Source organism: Catharus ustulatus, chromosome 18, assembly GCF_009819885.2.
Source record: "Catharus ustulatus isolate bCatUst1 chromosome 18, bCatUst1.pri.v2, whole genome shotgun sequence".
NCBI classification, from domain to species: domain Eukaryota; kingdom Metazoa; phylum Chordata; class Aves; order Passeriformes; family Turdidae; genus Catharus; species Catharus ustulatus.
Window position 1 is genome coordinate 3,822,216 of NC_046238.1, and position 13,914 is coordinate 3,836,129.

General features: G+C 56.1%; 1 protein-coding gene across 6 annotated transcripts in view; it reads left to right on the forward strand.

Annotated features, from left to right (window-relative positions):
* Positions 1 to 1,340: 1,340 nt before the first annotated feature.
* RPH3A (rabphilin 3A) overlaps positions 1,341 to 13,914 on the forward strand; it is a 30,799-nt gene continuing 18,225 nt past the window's right edge. For 2 of the 6 annotated variants that reach the window (XM_033075600.2, XM_033075605.2), the window contains exons 1-4: positions 1,341 to 1,443; positions 8,329 to 8,527; positions 8,836 to 8,854; positions 9,871 to 10,005. In XM_033075600.2, coding sequence (XP_032931491.1) covers positions 8,455 to 8,527; positions 8,836 to 8,854; positions 9,871 to 10,005 — 227 coding nt within the window. In that variant the 5' untranslated portion in view covers positions 1,341 to 1,443; positions 8,329 to 8,454. Of the gene's footprint in view, positions 1,444 to 3,352; positions 3,430 to 8,328; positions 8,532 to 8,835; positions 8,855 to 9,870; positions 10,006 to 13,914 lie in introns of those variants that run through there. The other 4 variants (XM_033075601.2, XM_033075603.2, XM_033075602.2 and 1 more) reach the window with 4 other exon arrangements.

A 13,914-nucleotide genomic window follows, 5' to 3' on the forward strand; every position in this document is an offset into this window, starting at 1 on the left:
AAACTGCACTTCCAATTCCACAAAAAAAAATTCCAACTGCCTCTTTTATTTTCGAAGTGGGGCTAAAAAAAGGAGAGTGGAAGTGCCAGGGATTTAGAACAGACAAGTGCAGGTGTTGCTTTGTTTCCTTTCTGGAAAGCCACTTTTAGATCTGATTTTCAAATTGCTGCTGCTTTTTGTGAATCTCCAAGGAAGGTGTCAAGACAGATCAGCTTGAAAGTCCCTGTGCTTCTCTCTCCAAGTATTTTGCATAAGTGAGGCATTTTTTTGCTAAATAAAAACACAGAGTTGGGCCTGGAAGAGAAGAAAACGTCCATCAAGGATCCAGTTGATGCCAATCAACACTCAGCCTTCAGTGCTGCAATACTTTCCTGGCTGAAGGCAGGAAAAAGCTCCATCCTTCAGGGATTTCTGTCTAAAGCAGGGGGTTTTCATGAGGGGTTTCCTTGCAGCTGAGGGAAAACCTTTTCTAGGAAATCCAGGTGAGAGATGGGTGAAATGCAGCTGGAGGGATGAGGAAGCCAGCGTGGTCCTGGTTTGTGCCTGGGGGTCAGGAGCTCCTCAGGACCTGGGAAGGGCCAGGCTGTGGGACCTGCAGGGATTGGGAACTGGGAGGGGCAGCAGCTCCCACAGCTTTTGGTGGATGCTGCACTGGGGAGGGGGTGGGAGCTTAAAGCTCATCCCATTCCACCCCTGCCACGGGCAGGGACTCCTTCCACCATCCCAAGGTGCTCCAAATCCAACCTGGCCTTGGACATCTCCAGGGATCCAGGGCAGCTGTGGGTCTCACCATCATCACAGGGAAGAATTCCTCCCAAATATCCCATCCAACCCTGCCCTGTGGCAGTGGGAGCCATTCCCTGTGTCCTGTCCCTCCATCCCTCATCCCCAGTCCCTCTCCAGCCCTCCTGGAGCCCCTTTTAGGCTCTGAGCTCTCCCTGGAGCTTTCCCTTATCCAGATGATCATTCCCAGCTCTCCCAGCCTGGCTCCAACCTTTGGAGCATCTTTGTGTCATTCTGGTCTCACTCCAGGCTCTCCCTGTGCTGGGATCCCAGAGCTGGGGCAGCTCTGCAGGTGGGGATCTCACCTGGGATGGGATGGGATGGGATGGGATGGGATGGGATGGGGGATGGAAGATGAGGGTGGGAGAGGAGGATGAATGGAAGAGACAGGGAGAGGGAACGGGCTGGTGGAGAGGGCGAGCACAGGGGGTCCCTCTGTGGGGAGTGGGAGTGCCACAGGGGCCGAGAGGCTGCGCCTGGGAGGGGGGCGGCCCCTCCCGTGTCCCCTCCCGTGTCCCCTCCCGTGTCCCCTCCCCGCACCGCCCCGCACCGTCCGCAGTGCCGCCGCCGGAGCCGCGCAGCGCCAGCGCTGCCGTGCGCGGGGAGCGGCCCCGGAGCCCCAAAACCCCGAAACCCCGAAACCCCGGGAGCCCAGCCCAGGTAAGGGGGGGTCAGGGGTCCCCGGAGCCGCAGCGGGGCGCGGCAGCGACAGCGGGGGGGTCTCGGATGTGCCGCGGGTTCCGCAGGGACAGGGATGGGGATGCAGCTCCGGGGGTCGGGATGCACGGCCGGGGGTGTCCCTCGCTCCCGGACCCCACTCTCGAAAGTTGGGGCATCCCGGGGGGTGGGGGCGATGGGTGACACCCCCGTGGGTGGCTGGAGGGGTCCCGGGCGGGGCGCGGGGCTGGCAGCGCCCGTGGGTGCGGGCTGGGGAGGCTCTGGGTGCTGCTGCTCCTCTTGGCCGTGTGCGCAAAACTTCGGAGTGTGTCGGGTGTTTGTGGGGGTTGAAACCCCCCAAAATTGGCTCTTTCCCCCGTCCCCGCAGTGTGCCCGGTGGGAGCTGCGGTGGCTCCAAGGCTGAGCCCCTTCCCAGAATCCTGGCAGAGGGGGGTGTGGGGACAGCCCCGACCCTGCTGCTGGGACATTTTGGGATGCCCTGCTCCTGCTGGGGCTCTGCAAGGGCATCACTGCCCGGCTCAGGGCAGCCCGTGTGCTCTGGCAGGTGCTGCTCCTTTCCCAGCATGGACCAAAGTGATGTAAAAAAAGGCATCAAAAACCTTTCTGGAGTAGCCTGGAACATCCAGGAGGCAAAACCCCCTCGGGAATGAGGTTGGGACTGCTGGAAGCTGTGGCTCCCAGGGATGGGTTCTTTCAGAAAAGGCACCTGCTTATCTCTTGCTGGTGTCTTTCTAATAATTCTGGCTGTAAGCTGGAGCAGCGATTTGTCTTTGTGTGATGATGAGCGCTCCTTCATTTCCCTGCCCGAACAGCTCAGAGCAAAGGCAGCTGCCCCGGCCGGGGCTCTGCTCTGGGCTCGCTCCTCCCGGGATCCTGGGAGCGTGTGTGGATCAGCCTGATCCCCCTCTTCCCATGAGGTTGCAAGAAAAAAAAAAAAAAAAAAAAACCCGAAAAAAAAAAAGAAAAAACCAAACAAAAAAAAAAAAAGAGAAAACACAAAGCTGCCAAACGCGGCCAGTTGGCTCCAGGGATGCGGAGATGAGAACAGATGAACCATTTGCTTTAATTACTGGTATCAAAAGCCCAGGCTGCAGCTTAGCCTGAAAATAAATATTGTTAATGTTGTGACACTGAGCTCTATCTGATGATGCATCATTCATCCGGGAGCGATGGAGCGAGCTGCTGCTGGAGGGCTGACTCAGATGTGCCTCAGGGTTTCCTGGGGAGGGGGCGCGGAGCCGCGGGGCTGAGCCCCACGCCGGGAGTCGCTGTCGCATCCCGCAGGAGCTGGGTGGGCGCTGTGACACCGCCGGGCGATGCGGTGCGAGCTGCGAGCTGGCACCTGCAGGGAGGGAACCCAGCGGATCCCAGCCCCGCTCCGAGCCCCTGCCTGCCTGCAGCTCCTCTTCCCGCTCCGGAACACAATTCCTGTGGGAAAAGCACATTGTTGGTGTGGAGCATCCCCAGCTTTGGGAAGGGCAGGGGAGGAAAACTGCGGAGGGAGAGGGGCTCGGGCTCGCTTTGAGCGCAAGTTTGGAGGCACTGGCTCCCCGTGTCCCCGTGTCCCCGCGGCTGTGGTGACAGCGGTGACCCCTGTGCCAGCTCGCTGGTGGCCCCGGCTCGGTGCCCTCCTGCCGCCCGCAGCCCGGTGACGCTGACACTGCAGTCACTGCCAATTAGCGCCCGGAGTAATGAACCTCTCCGGGTGGTCCCAGCCGAGCGCTCGAGGGTGGGAAGGAAGGGAGGGAAGGGAAGGAAGGAAGGGAGGGAGGGGGCTCTGCCTCCCAAGGCCGGGTGATGAATTTCCCCGCCTTCCTCAGGCCGGGGAGTGGCTGGGGGTGAGCCCGTGCTGCTTTATAAAGGTTCACGAGGTGGGAGCAGCAATTCCATTCTCCAGGTTTGGATGCAGCTCTCCGGTTTGGATCTGGGGTGGCAGTGATGGGGACACATCTGGCTCTGTGAAATCAGGTACTGAGGGGTTGTGGGGAGGGGAAATTGGGGAAACTGGGAGGCCACAGTGCCCAGGCTGGTGCAGACCCCGAGCTCCTCTCTGCCCTGGGGATGCTCACGCTGTGATGCTGAGGGGACCCCTCCCCACAGGCCTGGCACTGTGTGGCTCCTCTGGGGGGTGACACCACAGCCCTCCACCACCCCTGGGGCACCTTGTGGGGTCTGTCACTGTCCCCTGGCAGCCAGTAGGACTTGGCACCTCCGAGCTCACCTGGCTGGTGCTTCTCACCTTTTCCCATGGCTAAACCTCCTCCTATCACTGTCCCTGTGTGAGGGGCCAGTGCTGCCATCGAGGGTGGCTCTGGCCGTGCTCCCTGGCCCTGCCATCGAGGGTGGCTCTGGCCGTGCTCCCTGGCCCTGCCATCGAGGGTGGCTCTGCCCGTGCTCCCTGGCCCTGCTCCTTGTGCCTGATCCTTGCAGGATCTTTGTGTTGCTAAGCAGCTCCTGAGGAGCGATGGCAGCACCATCAGGAGCACTGGGTGGGCTCGGGGTGTGCTCAGACCTCACTTGGATCTGCCCCTCTGGCATCTCTGGGTGAGTTGGATACACCTAGGAGTGAGTTATTTATTTAATTTTTTTGCTATTGTCGTTCCTGTAATTAATCAAGGGGAGTAAATCCTTGTGACAGCATCCTTACAGTGTTTGGTTTGGGAGGGAGCTGCTGGAGGAAATGTCAACGTGCTGCTTAAATAAAATTGACTGAACTGCTGCTCAGCTGCCTTGGGATGCAGCTTTGTCTGGAGGATGATGGGGAGCTGGGAATTCAGGAGGAGTGGAATAGAGGCAGTTCTCAGCACCTTGTGGGAATTTAAAGGCAGCAGTGGCATTAGCCAAGCCAGAAGGGATCGGTGTTCCCAAAGACTCCCAGTGGCTGTGGTGTGGATTTAATGGGAGAACAGTGGAGACACAGCTTTGCTTTTCCTGTCTCTGCTCTGTCACTGTCACCTGTGGGCTGTGGCTGTCACATTGAGCTTTAATTAACTAATTAGTCCCACACTGACCCGGGAAGTTGTGGGGCTGCTGTTCCCTACCAGGGTTTGTGTGGGGCTGAAGGATGTGGTGACCCAGGGCTGGCTTTGGGTCTTTCCCAAAAGCTGCATTCCCATTCCCAGGACTCCTCAGCTGCTGTGGGGCACTCAGGGCTCTGATCCCTCCCTGCAGGAGGATGTGGGAGCCCACAGCCACGGCTGTGTCACCTGCTGCTCCCTCTGCCATTGTCCTGTGCCTTGTCCAGGTGTCCGGGAGCAGCTCCAGCCCCAGCAGCTCCTGCCAGCTGAGCTCTGCCTCCCTCATCCTCCTTCCAAGGAAAGCCTGGCCCGTGGGCTGTTCCCTGAGCACCATCCATTGGGCAGCTTGCCCAGTTTTGCCCGAACTTTCTGAAAGAATTTGCACGTGGGATGAGAGGAATGCGGGGATGGGATTTGAGGGAGTTTGGGTGTGTGCCCTCCTGCCCCTCCTGTCACCTGCAGTGTCACACAGCTGCTCCTGCAGATATTTTGGGGGATGTTTTCCCTTTTCCCTCCCTCTGCAGGTAAATCCAGCAGTGCCAAATCCTGCCTGGAGCCTGAGGGTGGTGAGGAGCTGCTGCCTGTCCCTATAGCCATGCATAGGGAATGTTCCACAGGGAATGCTGTGGGAAAACTTTTCCTGGGAAAGGACGAGCCTGGATGTTGGGAGATGCTGAGGGCACAGCTGGATGTGGGCTGTGGTGTCTGTGCCAGGTGTCTGGGCAGGATTTGGAATTCCTTGTGGTTTGCAGCCCTTCCTGGGTGCCAGGTATGGAGCAGGGCAGGATCTGCTCCTGATGGAATTGGGAGATGGATGGAAATGTCCCCAGGAGCTGGGAGGGGTTTCCAGCCAAACTTGGTGTGCTAAGGAGACAATTCCATCCTGGCTCATCCCATCTTTGGCATTTGCTCCTCACGCTGCTCATCTGGGAGGGTCCCAGTTGGGTCCTTGTCACCCCAAAATGAGCCCCAAAATCAGGCAATTCCATTCTCACCCCTCATTTTTCCATAAACCTGCTCCAGTGCCACCGTGCAAACCCCACCATCCCAACAGAGAATCACTTTGGATCCGTTCCACTTCCAAACCTCCTGCTTGGTGATGACACCCAACAATCTCCCACTTGGCACCGGAGCAGCAGCTCGGGTTGGTTGGTTGGGGTCTGGCTGCTGCTCCGTGCTCCAGGTGAGTGCATGATCTCCAAAATCTGCATCTTTCCACCCAGATTAATCACATCAGGCTTTGTCAATGGAAAAATTACCTCATCATTGGCACTGGCAGGTGGTGAGAGCAGCAGACTTATTCAATATTTAAGAAAGCTGCATTGCAGAGCTCAGGAGGCTGGAGGGAGAAATAGGTTGCCTGTGTCAGTGTCTGCTGGAGACAATCTCTGCAGGCATCGACTGGCAAGTGTGGAGCTCGCTGGAAAAACCTCACCCCTGCCCTGGGAGCTTGGAAAAGATGGAATTTTCTCTCTTCTCCCCTGGTTTGGATCGAGGGGTGCCTTGGTGCAGCCCTTTGTGCAGGTGTTGGGTTGTGGGTTGAGCCATGGGGTGGGATGGGGATCCTGCTGCTTTTCCAGCCTTCCCACAGCTGCTGGAGGGAAAATGGGACCTGCCAACCCCTGACACTGCACCTGCCAACCCCTGACACTGCACCTGCCAGGTTTTGGGTGCTGGAGGTGAGCCCACAAGTCGGCAGCTCCGGCACAGGGATCCACGGAAGTCGTTCCATCCCGCTCTGTTAAAGCACGACCAAATCCTCGGGCTCCGTCACACAGGAGTAATGGAGCGGCCTGATTGGAGTCATGTGGCCCTTCCTCAAGGCCAGAAATTAAGACCTCACTGCTATTCCTGGCTCTGGCCAGGATGTGCCACGTTGGTGCCGGCGGGAGCTGCCAGCCTCCATCGGAAAACCTCGGGATGAGGCAGCTCCTCACGTCCCCACCGACACCAGGGCAGCAAAACCGGGACCCTCCGGGCTCAGCCAAACCCTGGAAGGTCTTGGCACCCTCCTAGGCTGGGATATTTCCATTTCATTAAGGAAATGCTGCTGCATCCCATCGATCCCTGCTTGCATGGCCACATCCCGGTGCTCAGGAGCCAGGATTTGGCAGTGGGGGGGAGGAAAAGCCACCCTGAGCTGTTATTTTGTTCTTTCCCATGCGCTAAAAATGCTGGAGAAAGCATTAGGGCAAGCGGGGGTAGTTGCTGGAAGTAATGCAAAGTAGATTTTCCAAATCTATTATTTATAGGAGGAGAAAGGAGTTGTGTATTCCTTCAGGAGCCGGCCCCGGGCTCGGCTCCATCCGCAGCAAAGCGGAACACTCGCAGCCTCCTGCTGTTAGCACGAACTTCCAGCTGGGGAAAAGAGTGTTCCTTCCTGATCCCTCTTTGCTGGGGGAAAAAAAGAGATTTTCCCCCTTTTTTGTACGGTTGGGGTGGGCATTGCTGCCCCAGGTGACCTTGGGACCACCAAAAAATGGGAGGTGACATCGTGGTGCTGCCCCACTCAATCTGTGCCCAGCCCAGGACCCCCAGGCTGTGCTGGGACTCTTCGTTCCCAGCAGGAATTCGCTGCTGCAGTGCGGATTGTGGAGGTGGTGGGGGGGATTTAAGTGAACAATTTGCTTGGTTAAGTGACCTTGTTAATCGGAGCCTTCTGGTTTGGCACGGGAGCGGGCGCTGTGTGAACCAGCAGAGCACTAATTACCCACGTGCTTCGCTTCTCCTGCTTTTCCAAAAATACTTCTTTACATCCCCCAAGTTTTCCATGAAGCCAAGGTGAGCCTCAAGCTTCCACTGACTCCTCAGAGAGAGATGAGAAACCCCTGCAGTGCTGCAGAGTGATTTTTCCCCTCTTTTATTTTGGGAAAGTTGGGTGGTTTTGGTTTGGAGCTGGTGATTTCAGTGGGGCAGGTTTGCCAACTCCCATTTTCCATCATTTCCTTGGTATAATCTCCCCAATTTCTCTGCTGGAGTTTTGCTGGAGTTGCTTGGTGCCCTACAAAGCTGAATTTACCAGTTTGGCAGAGCTCTGGTCTTGCTGGGATGCTGCTTTTGGGACCTGCTGGGATGAGGGGAACTGAGATTCCCTTCCAGGCAGGGAGGAATCCAAGGCAGCATCATCCCAGGGCAGCAGGATGGGAAGGTGAATGATCCATGGGCTGGGAGCAGCCTTGTTGTCCATGGCTGGGCTCTGCAGAGGAATTTTTTGGTGAATTTTTAAGCTCTGCTGCAGGCAAATCTGTCAAATCCCTGGTTTTCCCTCAGAAGAGGTGAGGGATGAATGGATCCATCCATCCCCATCCCCTGCAGTGAGTAGGAGGAGTGGGTGGAGGGGCAAAACCCCTCCAAAACTGGGAATAAAGCAACAACCAGGCTGTGGATTCAATATCCATTTGTATTTTAGGGAGAAGGGTTTGAAAAACCCTCTCTGGATGAGTCCAGAACTCCTGTTTGAGTCCTGGTGCTGTTTTCCCTCCTGAATCCACTTGGCAAAAGCTTCAGTTTTTGGAGGTTAAAAAGGAGGAGATTAATTTCCAGAGGAAATGTGGTTTGGGAAAGGACAGCGAGGCATGCTGGAATTTGGGGAGAAAGTTTCCCTGAATGGATCCCCCTGTTCCCTCCTGCCTCTGAAACCTCATAATTAATGTGAAGTTGGGGATTCATTAATTACATCCAGGCTGTGCTGCCCTCCTGGGAAGGAGGTGACTGGAGGCTTCTGTGTCTCAATATCCAATCACTGAAGTGACATTCCTGCTCCAAACCCCCCTAACCCCACAAAGATTTCCCAGCGGGACTTTTAGGGATATTTTATTTTGTTAATTTTCTTTTTTTTTTTTCCCTACAGCCTGGCTCGAAGCTCCACTTCTTCATTGGCATCTGGGAGCAAAGTGATTGAAGTCCCTGCAGTGCTGGGCTGGGGACAGTCAGCGGGGCCCTGGTGTCCCCACATTGATGCCCGGGGTGGCCGGCGATGACCGACGCGGTGCTGGGCGGCTCCTCTGACCGGTGGATGTGCCCCAGTGACAGAACCATGTCCCTCCGAGCCAGGTGAGAGCAGGGACAGCCCCCAGCTGGGTGGTGACACAGCTTCTTCCTGTGGGGACACCAGGAATTGGTTCAGCGCTGTTGGATGGGGACATTTTGGTGGCACTGGGGACAGAGCCGGGGTGTGCAGGGACCTGCTGCTGTCCCTCTGTCCTGCCACTGCAGCACATCCCCAGCTTGGATGGGGCTGGGTTTGGTGCCTGGAGGTGTGGGGTCACCCCACAGCTGGGGACTGTCACCCACTGGCTGTGCTCTCCTCATCCCTGCTCTCACCTAATCCTTGTTCCCTCTCTTTCCCCTGTGCTTCCCAGCAGCGAGAAGGAGCAGTAAGTACCTTTCTTTCTTTTATTTTTCTCTTATTCCTCTTTTCCTGCTGCTTTGATGGTCTGAGAACAGGGAAAAAAACTGGGTTTGGATGCAAAAAAATATTGTTGCACAGGGTTTTAATGAACTTAAAGCTCAAGACCATGTGGGTCTGTTCAATCCAGAGGGAAAAGAGCCAGGAAAGGTGTTTGGATGAGCAGGGAGGTGAGGAATGTTTTCCTTTTTACACCCCTGAGTGGCAGACTCCTGTCACCAGGTTGACGCCCAGGCTGGGAGAGAGGATCTTTGGGAATGATGTTAGAGGGAGAAACACTCCCATGTTCGGAGAAATGTTCCCAAAAAAAAAAAAAAAAAGCCACCCACTCCTGTGCCACCACCCTGGTCCTGTGGCTGCCAGGCAAACCTGGCCTTCCAGGAAAAGTAGAAATAATGGGAATATTCCTGAAAAGGAGTTTTCCCTCTCTATGAAACCAATGTTTCCTTATGAAACCCCCTAAAAATGGAGCTCAGAACTCCCAGCCATGCGTGGATGGGATCAGGAGGACGATCCCAGCTCACCAGATGGGATCAGGAGGATGGGGATGTGGGCTGAGTTTGGGAATTTGAGTGCAGCCAGGGCTGGGAATTGCTGGATCCCTGTTCCCTCTGGATCCCTGTCCCCACCGGATCCCTGTCCTTGCTGGATCCCTGTCCTTGCTGGATCCCTGTTCCTGCTGGATCCCTGTCCTGCTGGGTCTCTGCTCCCTCTGGATCCCTGTTCCCTCTGGATCCCTGCCTGGCTGGATCCCTACTCCCACTGGATCCCTGTTCCCTCTGGATCCCTGTCCCACCGGATCCCTGCTCCCTCTGTATCCCTGTTCCCACCGGATCCCTGTTCCCGCTGGATCCCTGTCCCACCGGATCCCTGTCCCCTCTGTATCCCTACTCTCACTGGATCCCTGTTCCCCTCTGGATCCCTGTTCCCCTCTGGATCCCTGTCCCTCTGGATCCCTGTCCCACTCGATCCCTGTCCCCGCAGGCTCCCGGCGGGCTGGACAGCACAGCCCGAGCGGCAGCGCAAGGGCGAGGAGCTGACGGACGAGGAGAAGGAAATCATCAACCGGGTGATCGCCCGCGCCGAGAAGATGGAGGAGATGGAGCAGGAGCGCATCGGGTAAGGCGGGGCTGGTGACACCAGGGACAGCGACACAGGGACCCCGGGCCGCGGGAGGAGGCTCTGCTTGGCTGCTTTCCTGGGCAGCAGCCTCTGCACTGCGGAGCTTCTCCTCCGAGGAGCCTGCGGGGGATCTTTGGGTCCCGGCCAGCACGGACCTGGCGCAGGGCAGGAGCGGCTCCGGTGCCTCGGGGGGCTCTGCTCTCAGCCCGGGGGTTTTTATTTCAGCCCAAAAGGGAGCGCTGGTAACAGCTCAGTGCTTGTGCAGGGCTGAGCCAGAGCACGGAGGGGTTTGGTGCTGTTGGAGGGGGGATGGATCCATCCCCACACTAGAAGAGGGGGGGCTGAGTGATGTTCTGGGGGGTCCCCACAGCCACTGGTGCCTCACTTTTCACCAGGGGCATTCCCGTGTTTCCTTCCCTGCCAGGTGAAACGAGTCATGCCGAGCTATCCATACCCCTGCTCTGCTGGGGATGGTTTTCCAGAGGGGATCTCCATAATCCCTGTTTATGGGAGTTTAAGCATCCACAGCTCTTTTACTTTTTCCTAGCAGGGAAAATACTCAGGCCCAGGCAGGAGCCACACTCCCCCCTGCTTTGGGAAGTGCCAAACTCCCTCCCAGCTCAGGGACACTTTGCTGTCCCTTAAATATTGGGGATGCACCGCAGCCACGGGATGCTCCAGCTGCGGAGAAGTGCTGGATTTACTTCCTCGTTTTTCAGAAATCCTTGTTTAGGAGGGTCCATGCACATCCTGGGAAGGTTTTGCCTCTCCAGGGGCTGCTCTCCCTGCCTGGCTCGGCTGTGCCCCATGGATGTGCCTCTGGGGATCACTTAGCATCACTTTCCAACACGCAGCGCTTCCCTCTCGCGGCTTTTTGGCAGAATCCAGGTGAAAGCAGCTCGGAGTGGCGGTGATTCACTCCCAACAAGCGCTCACAAACAGCTTTCCCTGGCGTTGCCCTTTTGCAGCCCAGTAAGAATTCCATTCAAAACCACGCTCCTTGGATGAGGCGTAAATCATCTCGCGGAGAGATTTATTCCGTGCAGCTGTTTCCCAGCTCTTCCCTTTCCCCTTCTCTGCCGAGCCGGAGGAGGTTTGCTCATCCTCATTCATGAAAAGCCGGCTGGAGGGGCTGGGAGCCGGGAATTGTGGCGGATGTGCAGCCGCAGCTGATTCTCCTCCTGCGTGGAGGCGTAGCGGGAGCCGTGCCAGCCCCTTTGTGTTTGTTGGCTTTGCACAACAAGAGCTGAAGGATGTTCAGCCCCGGGAATGTGGGACAGCGGCTGGATCAGCCTCGTACGGAATCATCCTCCCGGCAGCGGCTCGGGTGTTATCCAGGATAGCTCCTGCTATTACAGAATAATCCGGGCTGGCCTCTGGCAGGGAGGCAGCGCTGGTGGCTGGCCCTCGGCTGGCCAGGCTGCTTTAGGGAGCTGCTCCTGGTTTTCTGGGAGTTTTTTGGATTTTTCTATTCCTCTAAAGGGAGAAATAAATCTATTAAAACTCACCCAGAGGAGCTGTGGCTGTGCCATCCCTGGAAGGGTCCAAGGCTGTGTTGGAGCAGCCTGGGATGGTGGAAGGTGTCCTGCCCATGGCAGGGGGTCCTTTCCAACCCAAACCATTCTATTATTCCATGAAAACTGCTTTTGGTTAATGTAAGGCATGGCTCACACGAGTGAGATTCCAGAGGGGGAATATTTGGTGAATACTCGGAGTTGCCTCAATGAGTGGAGGTGTTTGAGGGATTCCTTTGAGCTCTGCACCCAATCCTTGAGGAATCCTGAATCCCTCAACCAGGACTGTGGATGAACCTCCTCCTTCCTCAAACCTTTCCCAATTTTTGCTCTCCATCTCCTGTATCCCCCATCCCACCAACCCCTTGTCTTGGGAACAAATCGATGCCTCTTGTTGAGCTGTTGTTTGTGGGATTGGACTTGGTGTCAAACCCAGCTCAAATTAATCCCGTGGAGGAATATTTTTAGCTCAGAGGGTGGATGGATCCTGCAGGATACGTGAGCTGGATGCTGATGAGGGCTGGAGGACAGGGACACTTGGTGTGGGGGGGATTTTTTTGTCTCGTGGCGCAGGGAAGGACGAGAGGAGCAGGAATCATCTTGAACATGACACAGCAGGAGCTGCTGCGTGGTCGGGATCATCCTTTGGGATCAGGGACACAGGGCTGGAAGTTTTAGGGAAAATGGATTATCCATTAGGGAGGGATGGATCCATTCTTGTCCTGTCTCTCCCTGTGCTTGGGGGTCTCTGTGCTGGCTCTGGTGGCACTCTGGTGACACTCTGGTGACAGTGGTGCTGCACTCCATGAGGATCCTGTTTTCCAGCTGCCACAGGAGCACCTGCAGGCACTAATTGACTCCGTTCTGCATCTCTAATTGGGGGCCATCAATAACCCAGCCAGGCTGCTCGGCTGCCTGATGAGTTCCTGGCATTGAGGGAAAGATCTGAAACATCCCAAGGCAGAAATGGATGAGGGAAGGTGACAGCTGGCTCCTGGCTCTGCCTGTGGCCCTGTGGTCCCCTCTCAGAGTGCAGTGGCCTGGCTGTGTCCCCGTGGGTCCCACCTTTGCTCCAGGGGGAGCAGCTCTGCAGCAGGACTGGATTTTAATTCAGCTGCTGATGGCTGGGATGACACAGGGATAATGAGGGAGCAGATGGAAATCCCTGGGGATGAAGTCATTAACCTCAGTGGCAGGGAAGCTGTCTGGGGAGCACAGCCTGGGATCTCCATCCCTGTGTGCAGACAGCACAACAATAAAATTGGGGCTCAAGGCAGGGAGGTGACTGCAGACAGCCTGGGAGCATCTCCTGGGTGCCAATTTCTGCAGGAGGTGGGGTTCAGTCGTGCTGCTTGAGATTCTGTTGGGGTTTGGCTGAGCTTTTCCCTCCTCTCTTATTTCCAAGACTGCAGAAATTACCACCTAGCTGTAGCACATTTAGCAAGAACTTGGATGAGCGTGGAGTGAGTTGGAAAAACTCTGTGGGAGTCTCCCCTCTGTGGGTGAGGGCTCAGCCTGGAAAAGCCTCAGTGATGTTTTACCTTTAGCTCCCTGCCCACTTGGAGAGGAGGAAAATTGCTTCTCATTTCTCATCCCAATTCTAATTATGTTTCCCTTAATCTGGAGCTTGGCTGCTTTTCTTGTCCCTTTTCCACCAGGAAAATTAATTTAATATTCAGCCCTTCAAGGCACACGATTTCCCCACGGAGATGAGCCTGGGCTTCATCCTGGAGGCTCTTGGTGACCTCCTTTGTGTTTCACTGGAATTTTTTTCCCCCTGGATGTGGTGGCTGAGCCCATCCCTGCACGTGGACTGTGGTGGCCTGGATCAGGTCCTTCCTCATGGATCAAATCCTTCTCCTACACTTTTTGCTGCATTAAAAGTCCTCCCTGCCACAATTTAAAGCCCATTAAGGACATCTTGGCCATTCCTTTCTGCAGTGCTGATGAATATTTAAACACAGCAAACTCCTGCTCTGTTGTTAAGCCTTGTTTCCTGGGATCATCAGCACTTCATTGTGGTCACTCTGTCCCTCCTGCCATCCCTCTTCTCCTGAAAGTTTCATGGAATCATTTAGGCTGGAAAAACCTTCTGCAGTCATGGAGTCCAACCCTAAACCCAGCTCTGCCAAAGCCACCACTGTTTCTGTTCCATCCAGGATTGAGCCCAGCCTAAGGTGGGGTTTTTTTACTGCCACAGATCATGGGATGTGTTTGGATGTGCCTGTGAGCCCTTCCCTGCCTGCTCCAGGGCTCTGGAATGGGGCAGGAACATCCAGGGATGTCCCTGACTGTGCTGGGGCTGCTCACCTTCCCCCTTCTGAGCCCTGTTCCTGGGATTGGGCTGATTTCCTGGGATTGGGCTGATTCCCATCCTCAGGACCCCCAGGGA